Source organism: Solanum lycopersicum, chromosome 6 (genome assembly GCF_036512215.1).
Source record: "Solanum lycopersicum chromosome 6, SLM_r2.1".
Classification (NCBI taxonomy): Eukaryota; Viridiplantae; Streptophyta; class Magnoliopsida; order Solanales; family Solanaceae; genus Solanum; species Solanum lycopersicum.
The window spans coordinates 51,878,378-51,904,950 of record NC_090805.1 but is presented as its reverse complement, the minus strand read 5'-3'; the positions used below and the strand labels follow the sequence as shown (position 1 = coordinate 51,904,950).

The window sequence follows — 26,573 nt, the reverse complement described above, 5'->3', positions numbered from 1 at the left end:
TAGTACATATTTATGAAGAAATATTAGTATGCTGAAATTCCTGAGACAGCTATATGTGTAATAGTGCGCAAGTAACTAAAATTAAAGATGATGAGCATCAGATTCGAAAGGGGATTTCAAAGTCTCAAAAGTGTAGCAAGACTTTGGACAACAAACAGGAGATTGTTTGGTTGTAAGAATCGTGTTGAAAGACAATATTTATTTTTGGATTTGAAAATTGAGATATTTTAATAAAAAATAGTTACTAGCTCAAAATTTAAAATAATTAAACTTAAATAGACGAGAGAGATGTATATCCTTAGTTAGCGATTTGTGTGCAAGCTTTAAGAAATATATAATTGAAATTTCTTTGTATATACGAATCTAAATTAAATGAAGTGAATAAATAATTTTTAAAATAGAAAAAGAGGATAGTATTCAAAATCAACGGCTGACTAGATGTGCCTTGGGCAAGAAGAAGAAAATTGGAAGACATGAAATGTCAAATCACAGGCGAATACTAGGAGTAACACTGTAGCCGTCATTCCAGAATTTGTTTGGCTGGATTAATTGGTTAACTATTTTCAAGCATAAATTTCTCTCTTTATCGTTTTCTTCTTCTTTTCTTATCATAAAAAATAAAATAAAAAATAATTTTGTTGGATTGTTACCTACTAACGAATATAAATATGAAAAGTATAATGAATAAGAAAATGCGGTCTTAAAATTAGAAAAAAGTATTAGCACTAGTACATATATCTCATTTTAACAGTTGATAATAGACATTAGTCGAAAAAGAAAAAAGAACATTTTCATGACGAGTTAGATTGAATTAAGCTCACTCTTCATTTGCTTAACATATAATGTATCAAGTATCATTCTACCATTATTTTTGTTAAATCCAAATATAGAAAATGCCTAATTAGATTTTGAAAAATTGATCTGTTTGGAAATAAAATTTTGCCAAAAACGAGAAGTGGAAGTGCTAGTTTAACCGTTGAGATGGAGAGAGGCTATTATACATACATCATAATGACATAAAACTCTGACAAAATCCAGCTTTCAATACAATCTACAAGTTAATATCCGAATGATTTTTATGAGCGAGTCAGAAAATGGCCATTTCAACAAGGCAGCTTTCTGCTCAATGGCGAAAAGTTTTCACAACCTGCTCGATCCGTCTCCTACATAGTGGGCAGTTTGTCAAGTGTGAAGAGCACGTCATGCAACAGCACATATGACCACACCTGCGAAAACAAAATAAAATTTTAATTTCTACACAAAAACCAAACAAACATAAAAGTCCAAAAGTTTCGCATTAGCGCCTGGGCTGTCAAATTAATTATATTAGAGGGTGAGGACACTACAGCTTCAGTATCCTATCTGCTGTTCCAAGTAACAGTGTTGCCAGCCCGCTCTTATGGGCAATACTACAATGTTAAACAACAACTAACACCACCAGTCAGGTCTACCTTGTGAAGATAGAGAGGCTGTTTCGGAAAGACCCTTGGATCAACCCAACACAAAAACAAAAATAGGAATATCTGATGCCAAGTCTCAGAGATGCTCATTTTTTCAGAATCTCATTCAGCAACCTAAACAGGGACAAAAAGGAAGCTGATCCGTCATTAATCAAATCAAATGAACTCAGATATCCCTCAATCCAAAATAGTTTGAGAAGCTGCACGAGTCTCCATATCCATTCCACTCTATTTACACACTCCTTTCCACAATTTGCCATTCAAGATCTTTGTTGTAAACTAGTTATATCTGAATTAATTAATCTTAAAACAGTAGTTTTATCTTGAGTTAGTTGGTATTACTTATATGAACTCTACTTCTATTGTGCCAACACCAAACAAGTTGGGATTCGCATACAATTCCTAAAATTTTATCAATTAAGCAGCATAGCAATGTCCCAAAAATCTGAACATTTGAACATGTAGTGAACTAAAAGCCTTCATGAAAGGGTCTTACGGGACAAAAACTGAGTTGTATTCCTGCTCCAGACATATAACACATAGATCTGGCATTAAGAGGTCCTTATTATCCACTCCATTCTCAGCTGTAGCATCAGAACCTAAAAATAGAAAAGGAAACAAAATAAAATGATTAGTGAGAACCTAAAAATAGAAAAGATAGCAAAACAAAACAATTTGACTGCAAAGAAACCAAAAGGTTGAGACAATAAGGTGGAAGTATGTAAACCAAGCAAGCTTACCTTCATCCTCATCTCCTGCTCTTTTAGCAGCAGCAGCAAGAACTCTGCACGTGCAAGTGTTTCTCAAATTTAGGATTATCACTCAAAAAAGGTAAAATAAAGGAAAAACCAAAAAGTCAAAACTGTTAGTTGAAATGTACGGTGTTGTAACAACATCAATGGAAGAAATCCAGCAATATATGAACATAAAAATGGAAGGAACACAATCTATCCATATTTCAAGATGTTTAAAGCCAAAAGAGTTCTGTTAAGAAATCTAGACCACCAGAACTTTTGGCAAGGTCACATCCTAAACCAGATGAGTCAACCTTGCAGGATTGGAAATTTTAAAGGGAAAACAGAAGAGCAAAGTTACACTACTCAGGACTGTTTTAAGTTGATGTTAATTGGATTGACCAACCTAATCAATCTCAACCTCATAAAAACAAGCATCATATTAGCCAAAATGAAGTTCTCACTAATAGAATCAAGAATTCACCAAAACTAGAGAGAAAGCCAATAAAAGGACATACATATGCAAGTCATATGTCTATATCCTATACTAGCCAGGATAAACTAAGGATAACATTCCCTATAAGGACCTTATACAAAAGTGCTAGATTTGTAATAAATCTACTAACATGAAAAAAATGCACAAAGTATGCCATACTGCTTTATCTTTCCTATTATGTGGCGGCACCGTAATTAGCTGGGAATTTAATTATATTTGTAGGTAAAGCGGAGATGAAGTTCAATTATCTTGAGAATGGATGTGAATGCAACACTTGTCATTTTTGTAAGTTTGCTCTTGCACCTTCTTGGTGTTACTCATCATTGTCAGTAGTCAGTACCGTTATCAAATATGTATCAAAAAGAATCACCGACATTTTTTGTTTGGTTTAACAAGCTCCATAACTGATGAACCTCCGACACAAAGCTTTCGAAAAAAAATAAAAAATTAACAGCTTACTGATGTTATGAGGAGAAAACATGTTAGACAATATGTGTACCAAAAAGTAGACAACTCCCATAAAATAACACTTCTCTATGATAAGATAATAATTCATCTATACTAACAGGGACCTCGTGGGTGTGCCAAAAGTTAATCAATAATAAAAGGCAAGCCTAAGCAATGCAAAGTCATATTCCACCCTTCAAAAACTCTCCAATTCTGTTCCACCAAAATACTCACATAAGTGCCATACAGGCTAAATATCAAGCTCTTCACAAAGTAGGAAGGAGGTAAATACCAAGAAAATTACCTTAAGCTGAAAAATACTAGGTCACAAATATTTTAAGGGGCTAACGCTCACCTTAGCCTGCTACACTTTGCTTATCTAAGAATTGGGTCCTGCAATTTGGTGTTAGTGGCATTCATCAAAATATGTGTTCATAGTAATTTACTCCATTCATTCTCAGGAAGGGCGAGTCAACGGACTGAAAACATCCAATCAAGATACACATGTATAGCCTATTCTTGGGCACAAACCTCATCATCGTTGCTGCCCTCAGAAAAAAAGTCCATCTCTCCCATGTGGAAAAGAGCATGATATAAAGATCTTCCTCATTTTCTATTACAATTCAGTATAACATGTCTTCCTCAACTTTTAGTAGTATCCAGAATATGGTGCTTTCTTATTTGAGAGGGGTGCATTATGCGTAAGAACCTGATAATAGGTAAAGTCTAAGGACTCGTTTGGTGTGAGGAATTAAAAATAATAGTGATGGGATAAGGAAATAGTGACGAAATGAAAAAAATTATGTTGTTTGGGAATAACTCATCCCACCATTTATATCATAGTGATGGGAAAAGTTAATCAATATACATGGTGAGATAAGTTATCCCAGGATAGCTAATCCCGGGATAGTTAATCCTGGGATAACTAATTCCCAACCAAACGACCCCTAAAGATTTTTCCTGTCCCTACCAATGGCATCTTCAAATTATGCCTCCTTTCTAACACACGAAGTACATTTTGTGCATGAAAATGGAATATGCACCCATTGTTTATATGCATTGAAAGCTCCTAGTATTTTGTCATTTTAGGTACTTTCTAATTTGTTGTCACTAAACTCTAATGCAGTTTATGAACAAACACTTCGTAAATAACTCCCTGTAATAGATTCTGTCCTTTCTCTCGCTCTCCTGTTAACTTTCCCTCTTTCTCCCCTTGCTAATTTATACCCTCTATCTCGTCCCTCTGTCCTCTTTCTAGTACTGCATCAAATCCTCATCTCTAAATTACTACAAATCTGGCTTTACCATCTCTGAAGCATATCTTTTTTAAAAATTGTGGCGCTTAGTCCAGCTTGCAGGCACCTTGACATCTCCCAAAGCATCTTTTCCCAGCAGCTCATGTTATGCCCCAATTGAGCAAGGGACACAGGCAAAGAAGAGACATCTTAAACTGTTGCATCTCAGCTTATCCTTGAAATCAATCATGAACAGAAAGTATACTGAGGTACAAGTTGCAGCACCTACCCTATAGTAAATTGTACAAGCATCTCTAATGTACCCAAACATTTAAGTAGTGCTTTGATAGATACAAAACTCAGAAGGGAGGATTAGTAAGGGGCAAAAGAAAAAAAAAAGATAAAAGACTGCAGTTTTAGAAGTCTTGGCCTAAATATACCTCCTGCGCAATTCCCAGTGACGCTTTCTTTCCATCATATAATGAAAAGTATGCTTCACAAGTAGATATACACCGACAGCAGTAAAACCCATTGAAGCATACTTGTACCACCTGAAAGTAAAAGAACTTATCAATACTATGTACGAGGCTAAAACAAACAAATCCTGGGGGCGCCTTGACATACTCATGGGGGAATAGATATGTTCATGCAAGTCAATTCATGAACTTTTATTTTTCTAGACATATCTTTGTTGAACAGATATGATAGTGGAAAGGGTACTTGATACAGACCCTACAAAGTACACTACCAACCTAATTGAAGTAGAACGTACTCATGTCTATGAGCTTGAACATAAGATTGGATATGGGCAAGTGAAAAAATATGTAAAATTAGTAGGGGAATATAGGGTTGATTACAGTTCGAAAGTACAGCATATCAACCTTGCCCATCTCCCAAGATTTGCAATGAGCTGGTCAATAGTTTTATGAGAGATATAAAATGGGCCTTTGTGTGGTCGCTGGATCCGAACTGTCCCAATGTCATCTTTGACAGCCTGATACAATCACAAAGGAAAATGAAGTTGATACACAATATACAGACAGCTCTTATATGCATCCAGCCCCCTTGGCGCACACAGAGAAGGGTCAACTAGTGTTCAAGCAGAGTAATGTAGTAGAAGTGAACAATGAATGCTCAAGTATAACTAAAGTATACTTGTAATATTGGATGCATTTTGATCCTCTTATTTCCTTGATAGCTATTTCTATAATCTATTTGCTATTTTTATTATTTCCCTTTAAAACTATTCTCTACCAATCAGGTCATGATGACCATGAAGAACACAAGGAATGACACATTAAAAGAAAGTCTAAACTCTGCATGCTTGCTTCCACTCGACTGTGACAAAACAACTGAATCATTTTATATATATTGAGGATGTCCATAGGTCTTGATATGTATTTTATGTAATTCAAGGACGTGCACCATTTAACCAGTTAGTTAAATATATGCAACTCTTGGATCATTTTGAGTTTGTTCTATTGTTGAATCCTCTCTGGAAGTCACCTCTTGTAATTGTTCTTGTTCTTCTTTCCTTCCAATAACCACAATAACGTGATGCAACAAAGATCTCTGGAAACTACACTAAGAGTTACCTTACAGAAAATAAAGAACTATATAGAAGGTGTTGAGAAGTAATTAAGTATATAGAAGGTGTTGAGAATTAATTAAGTATATAGAAGGTGTTTTGTTTCACTATCATTCTTCTTAGCTGTCATCAATTCTATTTACAGTTAGTGTCAGGAATACATTTTTTATGACATCAGTGTTGAGAATACATAGTGAACGACTAAAGAATAAGCTGACAGAGAGTTGCTACTCGTATCATCTGAATTCTGTTAATTTGTGTTACTTCTATGAAAATGTTGCAACTTTTTCTGCTCAAAAGGCATATCATACCTCGCCAACAACAGTCAAAGGAGTACCAACTGGCAGCACACGTTCAATCCTCTTTACTCCAAGCATCTTCAAAAGTAATCATCAATTAATGAACTTCACCAAAATACATAAAAGCATGGTCATACATGAACGGATATGTGAGTGACTGGTGAGAGTGGTTTCCTGCAATTCACTATGTTCTACACTTACGACGCTAATTAAAAATGGCGTTGGCCTCCTACTTGTGAAAATAATAGGTCAGAGTCAAAGTTACCTTCAAAATTTTTTTAGACACAAGAGTTATGAAAATACAAATTACAACCTGCAACAAACAGCAGTTATATGATAAAACAGACCTTAAGACCTTGAAGATAATCCAATGTCCCTCGCACAAATGATCTCCCTGCTTCCTCGAAGGCTTCACTTCCAACTGTCAGTACCAAACCCGTGGCACCACGGCCACCAACAATAAAAGTGCGACCTGTGCCATCATCCTGGTACACAAGTCAAAAACTATTAAAAATTCATACATCAAAGTAAAGCAGAATTCTTAAGAATTCATTTAAACAGCCTACAGGACTATTAAGATAAAAAGACAAAAGGAAGTCATTCCAACCAGGTACCACGGAACTTCTTTACACATTGAGAGCATCAAGGCAGAATCCTGTATCCAAGAACCTGCATCATTGTGTTTCAGAAAATGTTGTTCGGCCTGTAATAATATCAAGAACATTTAACAAAACATCATTGAAAAGAAAACAAACATTTTATGCTATTATTTAAAGAACGAGATAACATACAGTTTCTTCCACAATCACGCCTCGTAGACCACTGTACTCACAGTTAATTGGTGTATCTGATCCAACCCTTCCAGATATAGTAACCACCAGAGGCAACACCTTGGATGCAGTATCTAGTAGTTGTGCTAAAATAAAAGGAGTACAAAGATAATTCAAGGTTGAGAGAATGCACTAACAAAAGGTACAATAAGATATATACAACTATCCAATATTAAGTTCTATATTCTAGAATTTGTAATGCCTCTGATCTAACAGATATCCCTCTTTCAAATATCATGAACAGCCTCATGTTCTCAGCTACTCCACTAATTCGCTGAGCACCTTCATAACTAAAAGGAACACAGGAAGATGAGGATATCCTTGTCTAATGCCTCTACTACTCGTAGAGAAACCAAAAGGAGATCCATCCAGTTAAAAGAGGAAACTCAATTTGCATGGTCACACACCTTTCCTCCATCCACTTTGAATAGTATCCCCAATTTACTCGAACTTACCATGGGACTGATGCGCCTAAGTATATCATCTAACACTGCCTGACTCTCATTTGGTGCCAAAATAGAAATTTTCCCTATGGTCGAACATACTACCTCAAATGAGTTACAAGTGTAGCATGATATCACACACTAAAACTAAAAATCCATCTGCTCTTTTCCCAATGGATAAAAAGTTAGTTCTTTTTCTTATGAACGATGGATGCAGTAAAGATATGACGCAACCTCCTTGTACTGGTAATTGAAACGTCTGCTGAAAGTAATTAGCGGAGAGACTAAGCCATCCATATGAAATTACAAATTTACTTACCAAGATCCTTCAATTGATTAACCCTTGTAACGGATTTAAGAACTTCAGCATCTCTGTATTAGAAATCAAATCCATCTAAATTCATGGACATAAATATACACAGTAGAGCAATGAAATTGGAAGAAGAGAAGTTCAAACCTTCCACTGCTCCTACCGAGAAGGTAAAGAGCAGCTGCACTCAAACAGCAAGAGAGTCCGGCCCATGGAACCATTTCCGGTAGCTCGAAGGGATAATAGAACCTAAACCTAACGAATGAAATTATGACTAAGCAACACAAGTTTCAGGCGACAAGCAATCATGGAAAAACAAAAATAGAGCAATTACAGAAGGGCAGAGCATATGTGGCTTTATAACAGTAAAACTGAAGAGACAAATTGGGATTAAAAAATAAAAGGAATTTGAAGAAGCTGACACTCCATAAGATGCTAAGAGTGGTTGAGAGGAAACTTGAGAGTGCAGTTATGTTCATGCTCTTTATCTACCTCTCCTTCAACAACTCTATAATCCATCCATCCACTTCTTCTTCTTCTTCTTCTTCGTTTTTTTTTTTTTTTTTTTTTGTAGCCATAAAATAATTTGGGAGTATGAGATAAATGATGAAAATGAAGTTTTGTTTTACCATGATTTAGAATTTTTATTTATAAATATAAAAAGTTCGTAAATTGTAAAATTATTAAAATTATCTTAATTTTTTATACAAAGTCTTAATAAATTATTAAGTAAAAGTTTATAAAATTTTATAATACACTGTTATAAATATGCTCTTAAAAAATTATGACAATATTTATTGATCAAAATTCAATCAATAAAAAGAATGAAGTTAAACATATATAAATTGTGGTGTATTAACTTGTAATATACTTGGCCCAAACAATCTTCTCATGTAATCATCGTTCATGTAACCGAGAAAACAAATCAATATTATTAATTTAAATCATTTATGGGTCAATTGGTTGATAAATAAATTTTAATAAAAGATATGATGAATATAAATGATTTATTGAGAAATTCATTTGAAGTAATAATGAGTTTTATGTTAATGAAAATAATTATTATATAATATGAATTAATATTTTTATTTACATATGAAATAAATGATTTGTAGATATAAGGTTGTTTTTACAAAATATAAAAATTGTGATATAATTTTGTGAGTCCATTTTTGTATTAGGAACAGGCCTAAATCATGATTTTTAAAGAATATGAATTTCATGATATGATATGAAATTATGAAATTAAATCAGCGTGAAATTATTTCTCCAAACACTAATTTCATATTATAATTTTATATTGCGATATAAAATTATATATCCAAACACATAAAAAAATATTTTTATAAATATATACCGACCTTTTTGTACATGTATACCAATAAATAAAAATAAATGATACGTAATACAAATCTCGATTTTAGGCTTCTTTCAAAAGACTAAATTGACATGTAAATCTTATACATTCACAGTTGAATTTTATTCTAATACTAGTACTAGATGAATAAGTGATACTTTATAATAATCAAAGCATTCAAAAATATTAATGGATAAAAAAAATAATTTATTCAATATAATAATGAACGAAATAGATGTCATCAATGAGATTCAAAAATTAATTAATTACTTAGTTATTCATTGACGAACTTTCACATACAGTCACTAAAAAATAGTCTAATTACTCTCCATGATTATAGTTTAATAATTACAATTTGTAGTTACATATTATAGAGATGAGAGAGGCGAGCGAGACAGAAGAGAGAGATGAGCAATTAAGGGGAAAAAATGACAGAGAGGTAAATTGTATATGTATTTAGTTAGATAATTGTATTATACATATGTATTTATATGTATGGCAAGCAAGATTAAGAGAAGAACGAGAGAGACGAAGGAGATTGGAAGAGGGAGGGAGAGATGAGCGAGACTGGAAGAGGGAGGAAAGAGGAGAGCGAGAGAGGGTGGAGAGTGGGAGATACGTATATCGGTTAAATAATACATATGCACTTGTATATATGACAAGTGAGATTGAGAGAGAAAGGGAGAGATGCGACCGAGATTGGGAGAGAGAGGAGAGAGGTGAGTGATAGAGGGCAAAAAATGGGAGAGACGTGAATTGTATATGTATATCGGTTAGATAATTATATATTATACATATGTATTTGAATATTATGACGAATTATACATGTGCAAGTGTGACTAATTATATAAACTTAAAGTTAGCCCACATAATTAATGTATGATGTTAATCGCGAGTGGTAATTATAACAAATTATAGCTACGATGGGTAATTAAGTAATAGAAGGCCTCATTTGTTTTTCATTAAGATTAAGAGGTATGAATCTGAATGTTAAGATTTGCATTAAGATTTGAGTGTTTTGATATGAATACACATCTAAATATTAAGACGTGGTCTCTAAATCTGAACAATAAAGAATAATGTCGTTTGTTTCCAATATCTGAATGTGCAAGTGAAATTGAACGTATAAATAAAATATTATAAAAAATTTCATTTCAACAAATTATATCACTTTTGATAAAAAAAATAATTCAAAAGTTTTAATAGTCATCATTTGGGTACTATTTTTTAATTCAAAAACCTTGATAAACAATAATATATCAAAAAAATTATGAAAATCATTCTTGACACACGTCAATACAAAAATATTATTAATATAGACAAAAATACTTAGAAATTATAAAAACTTTTCAATTCAAAAAGAAAAAAAAATGTTTGATTGAGAAAAGTGAGGAATAAAGTTTTTAGTTATAAGATAAAAAGGAACGCTCAAAACAGAGAAACGATGATTTATTATTTGATAACTTATCAAATGAGTCTGAATGTGTCGATCTGATTCGTTCAAACCCATCATCTTTCGTTAAATGCATACAAATAAGGCCTAAGTTTGCTTAATGACATTATTTTTCATTACTCAATTAGTAATTATTATAGCAAATTTCTTTTTTTCTATTAAACAAATAAAATTGAAAATAAGAAATTTGTCTTTTGTTTTGAAATAATAATTAGTTGAGTTGAGAATTGAGGTTCACTTGCCCTACTTTTCCAGAATTGAGTGTCTCTGAAATTGGGAGTTTTGTCCGGTGAATTTGAAACTAAAGGCATCATTCATCAGTTTTGTCCGGTGAATTGGAGTTGTAAGCTGCCCTTTTCCTATCTCTCTCTCGCACTCTCTTTTCTACTGCTGCCGATGCTTGTTTCACCTTCACACCAAAACCCTAGTCCTTCTTTTTCATAGAGCGAGTACGATTTTTACTATTATTTGTTGTTGTTGTGTTTATATGTATAAATATAGCCTTACCTTCAATTTATCATTGTTTTATGTGATTCTAGTTTGCTTTCCATTTGAGGTGTTCCTTTGTGGTTATTTCTGTTTATGAAAACAAAGTTTACTTTCCATTTGAGGTGTTCCTTTGTGGTTATTTCTGTTAATGAAAACAAAGCTGGAAAAATTATTTGTTTTAATCAGCTATGGCCAGAATTTGGGATGAGAGAACTTGACTTTCAAGTCATTTACCAATTCCCTTTTTCAATTGATTCAAATTGCTCCTTAATTCAAATAAAGATATTCAAACATGTGTTTGAGTTTTAAGATTAATATGCTAGAGAATTTGATAGGTAATATCCATGTAAATGATACTCCCTCCTTTGAATGTATTAGTGAATTTGAATTATTAAAACTTGTTAGTTTTGTGTTGAAATGGAATATTATGATATTAATTGGAATCATGAAAGTTCTAACATTTTTGTTACTTAACGTATACTGTATGAAATGTCAGATTTCTGGCAGCTGAAGCCCGAAAAACGTGTGAACTGACGAGCTTTCCCATAGAAATAGAAAATGGTAATGTTACTCTATCCTTTTCCTCTTGATGTTTATTCCTCACTATTCAGTCTAATCCCTTTAATATCTATCTCCATTGAGTTTTTTAATGAAAAAAGAGATCTTCTGATTGTTGTAGTTTGGAAATTCCGATTCCTTCATGAAAATCAATCGTTTTCATAGCTTTTATATTTTTAACTTGTATCTAACTGAGTTTTCTCCCATCCCACTCTTTCCAGTTGTTTTTCTCATACTTCAAGGACATGGTGGGCAGAGAAGTGACAGTGGAACTGAAGAATGATTTGGCTATCCGAGGTACACTCCATTCAGTCGATCAGTATCTCAACATTAAGCTCGAAAACACAAGGGTCGTTGATGAAGACAAGTACCCTCACATGGTAATTGCATTCCCTTTTCTCCTTCATTCGGGTTTTGGTGGGTGGATAAAGTAATGCTTCTTGATTAGGAATGCTAACTTCTGTACTTTTATATACAATGGTTGTATTGTTAAGCATGCTAGAGTTCTCTTAGGCCTCTGACAATTTTGGGTGAGTAAGTTAACCACTAGGGAATTCAGTAGTGTTCACTGCTCTTTCTTCCATATCTTTACTATACTTGTTTCTTATTTCTGCTGTTGATTTCTTTTAGGAAGTGATATTCAGTTATTCACTGCTCTCTCTCTCTCTCTCTACACACACATATATTCAAGAATTGATATGCAACTCGGCTTTAATTATACTGTTGAGGTTCATTCTATTTTCTGCGTATATGCAGTATGCACTAGGTGGAAGGATGGTATCTGTTCCATAATATTGTGATTGTAGTTCCAGCGAACCAATAGTTCTTTTAATAGCCATTGACTGTAGTTTTTTTGATAGCTATTGACTGTTGGTTGGATATGTGCACTGGAAAAGGTTAATGATTTGTGAATATTATTTTGATGATATCAAGCCTTTTATAAAGCACCTGCTGCTTCAATCCTTCGAGGTTGGAGGCCCTAGTCGCCAAGGGAGTGAAGTGGAAAGGGCCACTATGACATGGGGAGGGAGGATTAGGTGGAAAGGTAGATGTAGCCATGTAGGTTACCATATATAAAAGCAAGAAAAGTATCCTTGACAATTCGCATACTAATGACTGCATTATTGCAAGGCTAAGAAATGGTAAGCAATAGGGTCTAAAACAGTTATTCCTTATCAATTTGTCAAGAATTTATCTGAATCAACTATTGCCACATATGACAACTATTAGTTATCAAAAATGACAAACTATTAATGTTATACAGGTTTTTCTTTAAGCTACGTGATCTTGCAGATCTAATGCCTGAAATGTGAAATGAGTACATTACACTATCTCTAGTCGCAAGTTTCTGAGTGGGTTGTATTAGCTTGACTGGATTATTTTATTTCTCGAAATTTTCCTATGTATAGATCATCTAGTATTCATGGTTAAATATGTTAGCTATTATTCCAAGGTTCTATTTAAGTTAATTCCAGCCTGGAATTGCCTGTTATGGATACAGGAATCTAATGCCAATTCCAATCAGTGGATCATTTTAGTAGGTGCTTCATCAAATAGGCTTAAATCATTAATTAACTTGTCGTGCAAATTCAGAACTAAAATTATGTGGCAAGGTTGGTCTCCAGTATGTTGCCCTTTCCACTATCAGCTCTTTTTTTTAGTAAGTACTTCAATTAAAAAACAAATCCAAGACATAGGAGTGAGGTTTTTACCCTGTGCACACCCAAAGGGTAGCGTCTGCGGGTTTCCCTTGCCATTTTTTTTAAAAAAAACAGTACCAAGATGGTACTGCAGCTTTCTCTGGATCATACTACATCATTGACCTAGACCATCTTTATTTTTATGGCAACACAAAATATCAGCAGTCTTTCGGACACAACTTCTTTACCTCACACAAGGTAGGGGTAAGGTCTGCATCACACAACCTCTCTATCTCTGACTTACACTAGGTTTGTTGTTTTTGTTGTGCAACTGGAACTGGAGAAACAGTTGTCAGAAGATTTGTATATAAGATAAATCTCCCAAGTATGCAAGGGTATTTTGTTGTTGCTGCACGGAGAGTAGATAGCTTACAGTTTCTGCCTTACAAAATCCGGAAAAACAATGTAAAAGTAGCCTTTAAGCAACTACTTGCAAGCCTTTGCTTGTGCACAAGACATGCAAAGTTCCAGAAAATTACAAGTACTAAAAATATATGCAAATATAATAGTATGTTTACTGGTTGACACTGGTGTATTTAGCAGTTTCACCCTCTCCTTTTTTACTTGGTTCACTTTGCTCCGCCTTTTCCTGATATTGTTTGTATTTTTTCACGTGATATGTTTTTAGTTGGTATTACCATTAACATTTTTCATGTCACTTTGCTGTAATAGCGTTCGGTGAGGAACTGCTTCATCAGAGGATCAGTGGTGAGATACGTCCAGTTACCTCCAGACGGAGTCGACATAGAGCTGCTTCATGATGCTACGAGGAGAGAAGCTCGTGGTGGCTAAAAGCCTAAAATTTGAGACCTTCAAAAGCGGATGTACTTTTAAACTTTTGAGTGGGTCAATCAGCATGTACTGATTTGTTTTGTTAAATGTAATTTTAGATGCTATTGCATGCAGTGCTTTGTATTCCTGCTGTTACTCCTCTCCATTTCAACCTAACTGTGTGGTGAAGCCTTGGATATGAATGTCTGGGACTCATATTCCCTTGCCTACTGCTCGTAGAAGAGAGAGAAATTTATTTTAGAAAAAGTTGTACAATGAATGGTACACTTGGATTTTTTAGTTTTTAAAAGTGCACACTCCAACGTGATAGCGTTAAACCATTTTTGAACTCCTTAGCCAATACATTATAATATGCAATGAGAGAGGAATCGATCGAATTAACAAAAAGAAGAAAGATACGAGGATCGGACCCAGTTAAGATAGCTATTGACTCTTGCTATTAATTAATTAAATGAGCTCCTTAAATAAGTTGCCTAGAGTGGAAATAAAATCACTATTTTTATACTCAAATCCCGTATTGTGGGCAAGAGATTTTACTTTTAAGAACTAAAAAAAATATTTGCACAATATTTAGATCACTTATTACAAGAAACTTTCTTTATATATATATAGGAGAAGCATTAATTTTTGCCATCATAAAAATGGTAGTCATTACATGTCCTAGTAATAGTATAATACTAAGTTTTTGCACTACCTAATAGAGTTTAAAGCTTTCGTCTCTCCTTTGTCCTTGTCAAGAGCATATTTGGTTTTCTTCATACTCTAATTTCTTGGTATTTTATTACTTAATTCGTAACACTTATCAATAAATTTCCAAATCCTTGTTAATTTTATATCAATGTTGTTTGTGTAGGTGACAAACTGGAGAAATCACTTGTTCTTTGTCTTCTTTATCAAGTCATCTTGATGGAACACAGTCCCGATGATCCTGTATTATGATTATTATTTTTAATTTATTAGTAACATTTAAAAGGCTTCTATAATAGTTTTTAAACATTTCAGGTCTGTGTGATAAAAGTTGAAGTCAGTTGTTGTACAGCATGCCAGAGAAAGTTGAGGAAAATTCTATTAAAGATAAGTGGTATGTTATTCATGTTAATATTACACTAATTGTACAAGTATGTCTCATATCTTTCATAGTTCAAGTTTTATGCATTTATTTAGTAACTTCTTTGACTAGCTTTAACTTCAAATTTACAATCATCGATTATTGGCCTGATAGTGTAAACTATTTTTGTGATACCAAGTTAAATGTTTTTACATTGGAATGATGTTATATATGGTAGGTGTGTTGGAAGTTTGTTATGATCCAAGAACAAACTTGGCTACAATTAGAGGCAATTTTAATCCTTTGATGTTGATTGAAGCCATTAAGAAAAAGGGGAAGAAGGCTGAGCTGATATCTTATTCCAAGAATCCCCTTTCACATAATAGTAGAAACTCCAAAGAAGCAGCTAATTGCCATACTAAGGACTACAAGGGCAAAGCTAAAGTTGGTGATGACACAAATTGTTGGAATAGTAGTGATGATGAGACTTGCGATGACCAGGATTATTATGTGTCATCAAAGTGTGAAGATTTTGTTTCAAAGAAAAAATATCATAAAGCTGAAGCTTATGTGGCCCCTCAAGGAGTTGATCCTACCATCTGCAGGTATGGACTCCATATATATCAAGTTAAGAGTCAGTCAGGATTATTGGTCAAACTCATCCATCATTCATTATTAAACTCTGTCTCTAGTCGCATAAAATGAATATATTTGCAGGGATCACTACTGCAAGATACATAGAAGAGGTGGAGGCATGCGAGATTATGTTACTCAAGAAGAAAGACAGAAAAAGTATGCTATGTTCATGCAAATGGGAGGTCACCCTGCTGGAGACATGCTTCCTCCATATCAATATGGCCATTATGGTCCAGACCTGGATTATGGGTTTTATCAGCCCATGTCAGGGTTAAATAACTTCACTCGCACTTGCACCATTATGTAAGTGCCATATTTTGTCAACACTGATTTTTAGTTTGGTTTTTACACACAAGTTATCAACTACTTTACAACTTTTCATCACCATTTTGTTTTCATTTGTGGTGCATTATGTGCTTAAAGAAGGACCTACCCTCATTGGCTCTATTTTACAGCGTCTTATCTTGTATTTTTGAGAGACTATTTTCAAGAAAGATTGATACTTTCTTCACAAACAACGTGTCAATAAGATTATAGTAATCCCTGTTCTTTTTCTATTTTTTCAACATCAACAGCTTTTCAACGGGTACATTTTCACTGCCATCTTTGATATAGAAGGCCTAACACAAGTTATAAGGAAATCAAACACCATGATTGTAATTTTTAACTGCTTTTGGTGTCAAATTAAAAAACGAGCTGAATCTCTGAGGCTGTCTTCTGATCTTCAGAAGTGCCATTAGAAACAGTCTTGCTACTCCGTCTACAAGTCCTCTTGGTAGCAACAAGTGAATTTTTTCCCTCATCGTTAATTTCTCTTGATACTTCAAAATCGACCCCTTTGAGAACAGGGTGCAAATAAGCATCCTGGAGATATTCTTTCAAGTTAAAGTTTGGTTCTGTGGTCCGTTCTACTGTATCCTTCACCACCGCGTCCTGCAGAGTGCATCTTATGCATTCATAGTTGAGTATACCAACGGGTACGTTTATGCTAGCTAACAGCATCCTAACAAGTGTTGTAAACATAACTTAACACAACTATGAACATCAAAAGGGTAAGGTCGAAGGAACACTAACCTGCAATGGGAATCTGACAAACACAGACTCAAATCGTCCCTTGCAAAACTTATGGAACCAGATTGTCAAAACTGTAAGTACTATCAGCAATGGGGTTGATTGGGAAGCCTCTTTGGTGCTCAGTAGACCGATTAATAGAAGGTGGGATATGACCAAACCTATAAGTATACGACGATTGACATCTGGCCAAAATGATGCACCACTCTCATACTTCTGATCGTACACATTAATGATCTAGCATCAAAGAAGCAGTTTGTTAAATTATTATTATGTGTTTGTAAAAAAGTAGTAGGAAAACAACATACCTGATGGCGGAAAACCATATAAGAGAAGGCAAAGAAGATAATGATGAAAGGCAGGAGTATTGGTGTGACCACTGAGTAGACAAGGCCTAGTAGGAAGTAGAGTTGTAAGCGAGGTTCTGATACAGAAAAGTTTAATGAACCAGGGTCCATTGCTTCCTCCCTGTCGTGCTCTGTCTTTACTAGAAATGTATTTTTAATGTGAAACATGATTAGAGGAACCAATCTAAGGATCTCTGCAGCAATTCCAGCCCAGCCATCAACCATTATGAAAGTAATAAAAAAAGTAGCTTTCATCGGAAGAGTTACACCAATGGTTTTTGGGATCCTGCATTGGAAGTGAATGTTAAGAATTGCATACAAAGCTAAGTATCGTTTTTGGTTAGCCGAAACTCACTCTGTTGGAGACTGGTGGAGAAACCTGTCAAGCTGTTCAAATGCAGCACCAGTAATAATACTTCCAAAGAAGACATTTACAATGACAAACAAATGATATTTAGCTGCTGATCTTCTGTCCAAAGATGAAATTGATGTAAAGCCTTCTATTTTGGACATGATCATTAGAATCATAGGAAGAAGAATCAGAAATATCTTTAATACAATCCCGGGTAGAAAACCTTGTACAAATGATTTTACAAAATCCCTGCACCACAAACTTTAGATATTGATTTAATTTGAAAAATACAGCAAGGTCAATATATATATTCAAAGCTAAGTTTGCAATTTAGAAGTAGCTGCTACAATTCACACTTAATAAATGTACTTGTTTACTTCCCAAGAAACATTGGTGGTAACCTATAAATATAGATACAAGCAGCACACATTTAGCAAATTTAGAAGGATCACATACATATCTATTAATGGCTTCAGGAATGGAAGAACCTTTCTGATGCCATCAATGCTTGCAAATGCTTGAACAAATCCAATTGGGATCATAAAAAAGAAAGTAAGAAAGAACAAAGCAACAGCCATTAGAAGTCTCCGTAGAGAGAGTTGAATATATGGTATTGAAAGATTATCCCAATAGACATCACGTGGTTCAGGAGCCCATTCTGTCAACCAAATGGTTGAGTTTCTTGACTGTTGTGTTTGAGCACAAACAGCTGCTCCCCAACGAGAGTTGAACGAGACAAATGCTGCAGACACGATTGCATTGGGCTCACTTTTAACCTTTTCTCTTTCTTCAGCTTCCTACATCAAAACAGAAAATCCAATATGCTAATGAAAATGTCTACATTAGTTCACCTCACACAAGCTTCCATACCTACCTTAGTTTCAGTTGTATAATAGTCAGAGAAACTTACTTCTTTTGTCAACTTCTCAATTTCAGTTGTATAATAGTCGATGGCGTCCACAGATTTTCCCCAAAGCCCCCAAAATCCTGTCTATAAGAGACTCAGAAACAACAGTAAAATGAAAAATGAAACAAAGGATAATACCTTAATTTTTTGTTTCTTCTCAGGGTTCCTCTCATTCTTGGTTTGGTAGTAAGTAAGCCAATTATGGTAACTCTTTTTCTTCTCCACCAATTTAGCAAGCTTATTGGCATTGTAAACAACCTAAAAGTAGCATCAATTTAAGATAATGATCTGAATGGAAAGGGTTCTACATTACTCAGTAGTATCTATCCCGTCAAATACTTGAAACATAAATACAAACCTGCTGTGTAAGATAATGATCTGAATGATTGACACGAAAAAAATGTTCAACATGCTTGCTCACTGATTCATCAGGATCTGGTGGGACGTTTCTAACAAGGACCTATGAGAAGAGTCAGATATTGTATAGGTGTATTTAGAAACACTCATAACATTAAAATATGTGAACACTCACCGTGAACTGATCTGGCCTACGTTTTTCAGAGGCAAGAAAATCTAGTCTCATTGTTGATATTTTCTTGTATTCTTTGTACAGAATATACAAGGTCCAAAGTGTGTATACATAAGCCATCACCACGTGTGCCCATAACCTGAAAGAATATAAAACTAATTCTGTAATGACATATTGGCATCAGTTCAAATTTTGTAAAAGCAGCCTTCCATTCCTTGGTAAACATTTCTTATTATCTTCCGTGTAGAAACTATAGGTATAGGTTATCATGGATATGGAGGGAGTGCTATTCTCTGTTTTGCGTTAAGAATTGAAGAAAAACCCTACAGACAGTATATTGATGTATTTTTGAACCCTTCCATATTAAAGTGCATTTAATTGTCAAACATTTTGTACCAACATGAAGCTGAGGTGTTCATATACTAAAAGGAAATTAACCCTCACCTCTTTGATCCTGAAGGAACATTGGATATGGAAAGTTTATCAATGTTACTGAACGTTAGATCTTCAATGTGATGTAATGTTTCCCCACAAGTCCAATTAACAGGCACTAAAACCGCAAAAGAAAGTAGTGTGATTGGAACAAAGATCTTCAAGCTGCATTGATAATTCAGGAGTTAGATACTCAAAAAATTTGCAAGTACTATATCATAATTAACCCAAAGACTCACCCAAGAAGGTACATGCGTATATAGACTGCAGAATCAAGACCAGCATGACTTATAAGCTCTTGTTCAGGCATTTTTAGAGCTGCAGGCATCCAGTTCAAGAACCTAATGTATGTCCTAAAGTCCAAGTTGACAAATTTATTGACATATGATCCAGAACTTCTAGGACTTGCTCGTATACCCTTCAAATACCATTTAGGGAAGTATACTCTGTCATTGATTGGCTGAAGCCGTGCAATTGCAAAGGCCAAAAGGAAAACAAGTGCAGATATAAGGTTGATCACAGCTGAAACAGAAATATCTTTAACACTAGCCATGTCTCCCTTCAAGTGTTAGCTATCAGTCATTCCGAAGACAGATCAATCTCCGTTCCTAGTAGTTATACGTCTGACGCCAGAGTTAGAGCTGGTAAGCATAAAATTCATTGACATTATTAATGCATATGAACAAAGAGGGCTCTTTCCTATTCCAGAAATGTTAATGGATCAAAGTTGGTGATAATTAATATAACTTTAAAATCAATATCTAACCTTGGAAATTAAGATGACTCGAAATATCAGCTCCAGAAGAATATTCAAGTAAGGAACTAACCAGAAAAATTGACTCTATAGCAAAAAGAAGTTTGCTTTCTTTTGATCATAAAGGGTTAGAAGATTTGGTTTGCTTGCTTAGAAAGAGAGAGGACATTCTTAGCTGCGAGGGCGGCAACAATAACGGGGACGGCCGGCTTCTCGAGGAACGAGACCACGTGTTATATAGGCGTGTAATCACCAAAGTACACGAGACCATTTCACTCAATAAATGAAAAGTACACTATAATATCTTATATTTATAGTATAAACCAATAGTGTCGTTACCAATAAAGTAAGTTGAGATTAGTGAAGAAATATGTTGACTGTTTGTCGTGCGGGCAACCAAATTTTGTTATTTCTGAACAGTATCTATATCAAAACTGTTACCTCTCTTGTACAATAATAAAATAATATAACCTCCAAATTCATCATTTTAGATTCCATAATTCTTCTTTTCAACTACAAAGTAAAATTTTCTCCATCTCATCTATATATCTATATATATATATATATTATATTGTGGAATTAATGAGTAGCTAATATTTGCTTTAACATAGCTGATCGTGCAGATTGCCCTTTTTATTTTTCAACTTGTAATGTTTCTACTTTTTCTCTTGTTCTTTTTGGAAAAAGATTATAATTGATTGGCTAGTGACAAGTTTTTCCACTGGAATTTCTTAAGAATTAGAAACTTCAAACAAATCATACACTTTAATTGAAATCAAATCATCCACACAGAAAATTTCATATTCTCAAGTTAACAACAAGCTGAACTACAAAAATGATCCTGCTTGCTAACTTCGGGGATGATGAACATCAAGAAGTAAGCCCGTAATTCAGAGACCCATTTATTACTATCTGATTCTCGCGATGAAAATAGCCGCCGCCGCCGTCGTCAAATCTCCGGTCAGCTTCCTCACTCTCACCTTCATCATCAGACGATAAAGGAACCAGCCAACAAGCACCATATAAGTGCCCATTAACACATACAAAGTACTCCAATCCACTCTCCATCGAACCAAGCCGCCGCGCCGCACTTTTGGGTATGAGCCGAGCCGCCGTCATACTCCAAACCCGAGCACGACAGAATGGACACTTGGCTCCTTCTTCAAGCTCCACTCGTCTTCTGATCAAACTCGCCCTTGTCCTAGATTTCATAAACCCCCAAAATACCCCTCTGAAAAGCCCCAAATCATCGCTCCCAGTTGAATGTTCACACGGATCACTCACGTACAGCAAATCACTTGTACATTTCTTCACCAAAAAACTCCGACCGGATGTCTTCGAAAACCGGGATGTTTTCACGAAGTGACCCGCTTCCGGTCGGCACACTTGGAAATGCCGGGTCGATTGACATCCATTGCAGAAGAACATCAATTTTGCCATCGCCTGCCATCCGCCGCCAATTCTACCGCCGTCCGTTAAGGCCGTTATCATTTGCGGAGCTCGATACACGCAAAGCTCTTTCCATAGAATCCTTCTCGCAACTGCACGTAGTTTCCTATTTACCGAGGCTGTTCGACATAGTGTAGGAATATCCCAATTCATTGAGGCAAACACCAAGATAAGAATCCTCTCATTGTAAATTCCAGAATCTTCCGATTCGGACGACTCTCCAACTCGCCGTCTTTGACTCCGATTGTCACTCATACTTACTTTCCGACGAGAATGTGGATAGACTTAAATAAAGGGATAAATACCTGGCTACGTGCTTCTCTTTCATTGGATGATAGAGACCATACCAGATATGATATTTCTTCAAGTCAGCAAGGATCCATGGACACGTATCCTTGCTCAGTGGCTCGAAAACGTGGCAGGGCTATAAATATTTGGGATTTTAATATATGCTTGTGACAAGTGATGTGCGTACAAGTGTTTCTTGAAACAACAACTAACACGTATATCATTTTGACGAGAAGAAAGGACAAATCGATCTAAGTAGCATTTTATATCTATTACAAGGATTTCTTTTTATCTGCAGTTATGATAAAAACTTATTTGTGGATTTAAATTATATATTATAATATAGAATTATTGATTAAAGACGTATGTTGTCTTGCCCTAAAAGGTACTGTACTATATATATTGCTTTTATCTCATGACAACTTTTGTTACCAAAGTTAGACATGAAACTTTATTCTTTACTTGATCTTTTTTATCTCCAGGTTCCATAATCTGTGCAATAACAAAAATAACTAAAGGCAACAATATATTTACGATAGATAATTCACTACTAATCGCAAAAACTAATACGAATTAAAAGATCAAATTTAATAAACTTCTTCAAAGTATAATAGATTATAAGTGAAAAGAGGGGGAGGGGAGGGGAAATTTTATGTTACAATTCTTTGATTTTATCAAATAAATAGGAGTTAATGTTTATATATATGTCAAATTAAAATTAAATGACCAAGGCAATAAGATAGGAGAATTATATTAAATATCGATTTTTGCCAAGAATCTGTTTTATCTTTCTAAAACCCCATTATATGGATGAGGTTGTTGTGAGAGTATCAAAAATCAATCCACCCTCAAGGTTATGTTTTTTACAGAATCATTTTCCTCTCGATCTTTTCAATGTGTCCAATTTGCAAAGAAAAGGATATTGTAGAATGCTTCTTCTTCCGACCCCAATTAATTGTTTTTTTTTTTTTTATTAATATGGTATGACAGGAAGAGATTTGTTGAATTGGAAATTGGTTTCGTTGAAACTCCATCACATTTTTGAATCAAATGAGTTGCCAAACTGGCTACAAGTTGAAAAGTTAAAAAGTATTGGATACAACTTAAATAGTGCAATTCTTATTCTTAGCATTATAAAGTGTGAGACAACGGCCCACGTTTAGTCCAATGGATGAGGCAGCCCATGTGCTAATACGACGTCGTTATAGTGTTTTTTGAATAACCCTGGCGCTCTTTGCCCTAAACTTGAGGTCGTGTTCGATCTGCGCTTCGACTTAAGCCCTAGCGTCTCTTCAATTTCTTCAGCAACAATGAAGCTCGTTAGGTTCATGCGATATCTTCATCTTTTGAGTTTCTTTTCCAGTGTGCTTAGCAATGGATTTAACTTTTACCTTTTTTTGTGCAGATTTTTGATGAAGCTGAACAACGAGACTGTCTCAATTGAGCTCAAAAACGGCACCGTTGTTCATGGAACCATTACAGGTCACCCTCCCTATCTTTCTGTCTATTTCTTTGTTATCTATATTTAGGTATTTCCCTGTCAAGTCTAAAATGAACAATCTGAACGTATGTAATTGCTGAATTGCTCGCTCCAATAGGTAAATTAAGAATGTGCTTGTATAAAATTCATTTCCTGGGTTCACAAGTTTTTTGGTAGTGTCGCTAACTGAAAGTCTAGTTGCTGGGTGGTATATGGAAGTTGCTGAACTACAACAATAACATACTACCCAGTGTAATTCCACAAGTGGTGAGGTCTTGGGAGACAGAGTGTTTGCAAGCCTTACCCCTACCTCGTAGTGTTAAAGAGGCTGTTTCCAATAGATTCTCATGTTTAAATAAACCATTTCCAAACCATTTTTTAAATAAAGGATATATAAAAATAAGTGCTCATGACAGACAAGTGAGGTTTTGCTCAAGTAGTTGAGCACTTCCACCATCAACTAGTAGGTTGAGGGTTTGGGTCAGAGGATAGATGGGAACACTATTGATCCTTCTAGTCTCATGGGGGTGGGGTGGAAAAATGGAGCAACAACAACAACGAAAGCAAGTTGCTAAACTGTCTTTGGTTTATGCCACAAGTTAAGTTAGTTCATAGCGAATGTTAACTGCAATAGTTTACTTCACTCTCCTTCACTTCCACTGTGAGTAATTATGTATGTCCATAAATGCATGGAGCTAGGACTGAGAGGCTATAGAAAGTATACGAGGTAACTCGTCTCAATCTGTCTACTCCTCTCACTACCCTTCTGAATATGTCATCTTCTTATCCTCTCTGATTCACACGTATTATCTCTACTTCTGTCCTCCTTCAACTATGAAGTTCCTTTCAAATACCAACTGGAATTCATTCTCAAGTGCAGAGCTATTTCTGCCTATCATCACTGTAATTTATGTCTACACTCTAGAGCACCGTAGTTCCTCTCAGTTAATGCGTTAATTATACTCTGCCAATAAGAATAACATCTCTCATTCACTTTTTGTGGCTATAAAAATTGGATTATTACACAACTGAAGAATTTTGAAGTGTCACTATAATAATTCAACAATTCCTTCAATGAATTTGTATGCATTTAAATACAACTATGATGTCTCAATCCCAAACTAGTTGGTATGTCTATATTAGTGTCCTATATTTGTTCTGCTTTATTTGGACCATTTCATTAATTCACAGTTCGTTTACTTAAAATACAAATCTCTATATTGAAAAACAAAACAAACAAAAAAAAAAGAAATTATGGGAGTGAACATGGGATTCTTATCATCTTTTTGTCATTTTCTTAATATTTTTCATAAGTTAACTCCATAGATATATTCTTTGCCTTAAAACTTAAACTATGTTTGACTTTGGTGGAAGTGGCGGCGTTTGCGAATGGCTATGTTTAGCGTGGGGGGTGGAAGTGATAGTGTTTGCGAATGAGTGTGTTTAGCATGGGGGTTGAAGGGTAAGTCAGGGGTAAATTAGTAATTTGAATTTTAAGTTGGGAGTTGATGCTTTAAAGTAATATAGATAGATATAGACAACTACTTTATCATCTGCAAGAAAATCATACAGTAGCTTCTTTGTCTGGCAGTAGAGATGCCTTAGCAAACTTAGATAGGCTTCTTATGGCAAGTTGCATCGAAAATATCAAATTTTGCAAGGAAAATAGCCATATATGTATTGCAGAGTTTATCTCTGTTCTAGATAACTGTAGTAGTCAAAAGTAAAAATTTGTCCTGTTCTCATATTTTGAGACCTATAGCATTTCTCTTTTTCTGTTGGTTGTCCTTTCCATGCTTTTGACTGTTATTCCTTGAGGGGTTGCTTATACTTGCAGAAAATTGGTAGATATATTCGGGATATAGAAATATGTATTTGAGCATATCAGTATGTGTTTTGATATTAACTAGGCACAGCGGCTATTAAATCTGTCTCCTTATTGAAGTTGCTAGATTGAGAGCTGTGAGTTATAGCTTCTAAAGGCAGTTACATTTTTACAGGTGTGGATGTTAGCATGAACACACATCTGAAGGCTGTCAAAATTACGCTAAAAGGGAAGAATCCAGTGACGCTGGATCACCTGAGTGTGAGGGGTAACAACATCCGTTATTACATCCTCCCTGACAGCTTAAATCTTGAGACACTGCTGGTGGAAGAAACACCTAGGGTGAAGCCAAAGAAGCCAACAGCTGGTATTGTCATATTGTTAAGGACTATGTTGGGATTTTTTTGTGCCTTGTGGGTGTATGGCTAAATTTCCTTATTGCTTGGACATCCTTCTTATATACTCTTCCTTTGATTGTTCCTCTTCAGGAAAGCCTATGGGACGTGGTCGTGGGCGCGGTCGTGGGCGTGGACGTGGTCGAGGCCGCTAAATGCATTCCAGCTGCTCTTAATTTTTGCAGTGTTGCCTATGTAAACATGTGTACGGATGGAGAGATTTGCTCTTAGTTTTTCCCAGTAGAAAAAAGATGGATCTCATGCACAATTTATTTTGGATCTTTGAAGTCAGGAGCATGTTATCTCGTTGCATCATATTGTCTGCTAACGTTACTTTTGTATCGTGTACAATTATGTTCTTCCTTGTCAAGTTACTCAACTAAATTGGTCACTTCAGCATCTATACTCTGAGTAAAGTGACATAGAATTATATTTGGACCAAATTGGGAATTGAGATAAATAAATATTAAGTTTGATGATCGGTGGTCTAAGGATTGAAATCGAGGAATCGTTGAAACTACCACCAAATTGGGTTTTTTAACTTGTAAAGTATAAAACATTCACAAATCTTTGGAAGTCCAGCAAAATTAAAGCCTCAGGGTATTATTTTTGGGTTCCACCGTCAAAGTTGTGAAATTATTCCATGTTTTAGTTTTTGTAACAACAAGCTGAGTTTTTAATTGAATGAAAATGAGATGTTGATATGGCTATTTATGTAACTTTTCGATAATCAAATCAATCGGGCCCATTCCCTATATCTTAATTCCTCTTCTGCTCTATAAGTAAAATCATCTCGAGAGCTGCAAACTAAAAGCCTCATCGGCACAGGGTGCTTGTGGTCTCTTTCAATGGCGAAGAATAACTCGTTG

At 34.9% G+C, this 26,573-nt stretch overlaps 6 protein-coding genes across 10 annotated transcripts; 3 read left to right on the top strand and 3 right to left on the bottom strand.

Moving 5' to 3' along the window:
* Positions 1–976: 976 nt before the first annotated feature.
* LOC101250130 (E3 ubiquitin-protein ligase SP1) lies at positions 977–8,674 on the bottom strand. Of its 4 annotated transcripts, none has more exons than XM_010324730.4 (12): positions 8,335–8,674; positions 7,990–8,097; positions 7,852–7,904; positions 7,051–7,175; positions 6,867–6,962; positions 6,607–6,744; positions 6,272–6,337; positions 5,230–5,366; positions 4,813–4,923; positions 2,201–2,244; positions 1,957–2,059; positions 977–1,226 (listed from the first exon to the last, which is right to left on the bottom strand). In XM_010324730.4, the coding sequence occupies exons 1-12, from the start codon at positions 8,472–8,474 to the stop codon at positions 1,124–1,126; spliced, it is 1,224 nt and encodes a 407-aa protein (XP_010323032.2). In that variant the 5' UTR covers positions 8,475–8,674; the 3' UTR covers positions 977–1,123. The 4 variants fall into 4 exon arrangements, with proteins under 4 accessions (XP_010323032.2, XP_010323033.2, XP_069154979.1 ...); XM_010324731.4 differs by having other exon boundaries at positions 5,254–5,366; XM_069298878.1 differs by having other exon boundaries at positions 5,254–5,366; positions 8,265–8,430.
* A 2,161-nt stretch (positions 8,675–10,835) lies between these two features.
* Positions 10,836–14,511, top strand: LOC101250608 (sm-like protein LSM2). 2 transcript variants are annotated; one of them, XM_004242279.5, is made up of 4 exons: positions 10,836–10,995; positions 11,638–11,702; positions 11,921–12,079; positions 14,072–14,511. In XM_004242279.5, exons 2-4 carry the CDS (start codon positions 11,700–11,702, stop codon positions 14,189–14,191), a joined length of 282 nt encoding a protein of 93 aa, XP_004242327.1. In that variant the 5' UTR covers positions 10,836–10,995; positions 11,638–11,699; the 3' UTR covers positions 14,192–14,511. The 2 variants fall into 2 exon arrangements, with proteins under 2 accessions (XP_004242327.1, XP_010323036.1); XM_010324734.4 differs by having other exon boundaries at positions 10,852–11,101.
* Positions 14,512–14,841: 330 nt separating this feature from the next.
* On the top strand, positions 14,842–16,390 carry LOC104648124 (heavy metal-associated isoprenylated plant protein 35-like). Its single transcript, XM_019214215.3, has 5 exons — positions 14,842–14,964; positions 15,045–15,121; positions 15,194–15,272; positions 15,478–15,844; positions 15,957–16,390. Exons 2-5 carry the CDS (start codon positions 15,098–15,100, stop codon positions 16,180–16,182), a joined length of 696 nt encoding a protein of 231 aa, XP_019069760.1. The 5' UTR covers positions 14,842–14,964; positions 15,045–15,097; the 3' UTR covers positions 16,183–16,390.
* A 16-nt stretch (positions 16,391–16,406) lies between these two features.
* LOC101250900 (CSC1-like protein At4g02900) lies at positions 16,407–20,548 on the bottom strand. Its single transcript, XM_004242280.5, has 12 exons — positions 20,280–20,548; positions 19,753–20,154; positions 19,526–19,678; positions 19,085–19,220; positions 18,911–19,012; positions 18,691–18,810; positions 18,556–18,636; positions 18,102–18,442; positions 17,649–17,894; positions 17,255–17,579; positions 16,950–17,183; positions 16,407–16,808 (listed from the first exon to the last, which is right to left on the bottom strand). Exons 2-12 carry the CDS (start codon positions 20,064–20,066, stop codon positions 16,560–16,562), a joined length of 2,301 nt encoding a protein of 766 aa, XP_004242328.1. The 5' UTR covers positions 20,067–20,154; positions 20,280–20,548; the 3' UTR covers positions 16,407–16,559.
* A 432-nt stretch (positions 20,549–20,980) lies between these two features.
* On the bottom strand, positions 20,981–22,457 carry LOC101251195 (EID1-like F-box protein 3). The gene has a single exon (XM_004242281.5). The coding sequence runs from the start codon at positions 21,969–21,971 to the stop codon at positions 21,138–21,140; it is 834 nt and encodes a 277-aa protein (XP_004242329.1). The 5' UTR covers positions 21,972–22,457; the 3' UTR covers positions 20,981–21,137.
* A 550-nt stretch (positions 22,458–23,007) lies between these two features.
* LOC101251485 (small nuclear ribonucleoprotein SmD1b) lies at positions 23,008–26,183 on the top strand. The gene is made up of 4 exons (XM_004242282.5): positions 23,008–23,328; positions 23,410–23,486; positions 25,485–25,676; positions 25,798–26,183. The coding sequence occupies exons 1-4, from the start codon at positions 23,315–23,317 to the stop codon at positions 25,857–25,859; spliced, it is 345 nt and encodes a 114-aa protein (XP_004242330.1). The 5' UTR covers positions 23,008–23,314; the 3' UTR covers positions 25,860–26,183.
* Positions 26,184–26,573: the final 390 nt, after the last annotated feature.

Coding starts and splice junctions, on each gene's coding strand:
- LOC101250130 (XM_010324730.4), bottom strand. CDS start 8,474: ATGGTAAAACAAAACTTCATTTTCATCATTTATCTCATACTCCCAAAT. Junction 8,098..8,334: donor ATAGAGTTGTTGAAGGAGAG/GTAGATAAAGAG, acceptor TTCATTCGTTAG/GTTTAGGTTCTATTATCCCT. Junction 2,245..4,812: donor CACTGGGAATTGCGCAGGAG/GTATATTTAGGC, acceptor TTGCACGTGCAG/AGTTCTTGCTGCTGCTGCTA.
- LOC101250608 (XM_004242279.5), top strand. Junction 12,080..14,071: donor AAGACAAGTACCCTCACATG/GTAATTGCATTC, acceptor TTGCTGTAATAG/CGTTCGGTGAGGAACTGCTT.
- LOC104648124 (XM_019214215.3), top strand. CDS start 15,098: ATGGAACACAGTCCCGATGATCCT. Junction 15,273..15,477: donor AATTCTATTAAAGATAAGTG/GTATGTTATTCA, acceptor TATATATGGTAG/GTGTGTTGGAAGTTTGTTAT. Junction 15,845..15,956: donor GTTGATCCTACCATCTGCAG/GTATGGACTCCA, acceptor ATATATTTGCAG/GGATCACTACTGCAAGATAC.
- LOC101250900 (XM_004242280.5), bottom strand. CDS start 20,066: ATGGCTAGTGTTAAAGATATTTCTGTTTCAGCTGTGATCAACCTTATA. Junction 18,637..18,690: donor AGAAGAAACAAAAAATTAAG/GTATTATCCTTT, acceptor AGTCTCTTATAG/ACAGGATTTTGGGGGCTTTG. Junction 17,580..17,648: donor CTCCACCAGTCTCCAACAGA/GTGAGTTTCGGC, acceptor CTTCCAATGCAG/GATCCCAAAAACCATTGGTG.
- LOC101251195 (XM_004242281.5), bottom strand. CDS start 21,971: ATGAGTGACAATCGGAGTCAAAGACGGCGAGTTGGAGAGTCGTCCGAA.
- LOC101251485 (XM_004242282.5), top strand. Junction 23,487..25,484: donor TGTTCATGGAACCATTACAG/GTCACCCTCCCT, acceptor ACATTTTTACAG/GTGTGGATGTTAGCATGAAC. Junction 25,677..25,797: donor GCCAAAGAAGCCAACAGCTG/GTATTGTCATAT, acceptor GTTCCTCTTCAG/GAAAGCCTATGGGACGTGGT.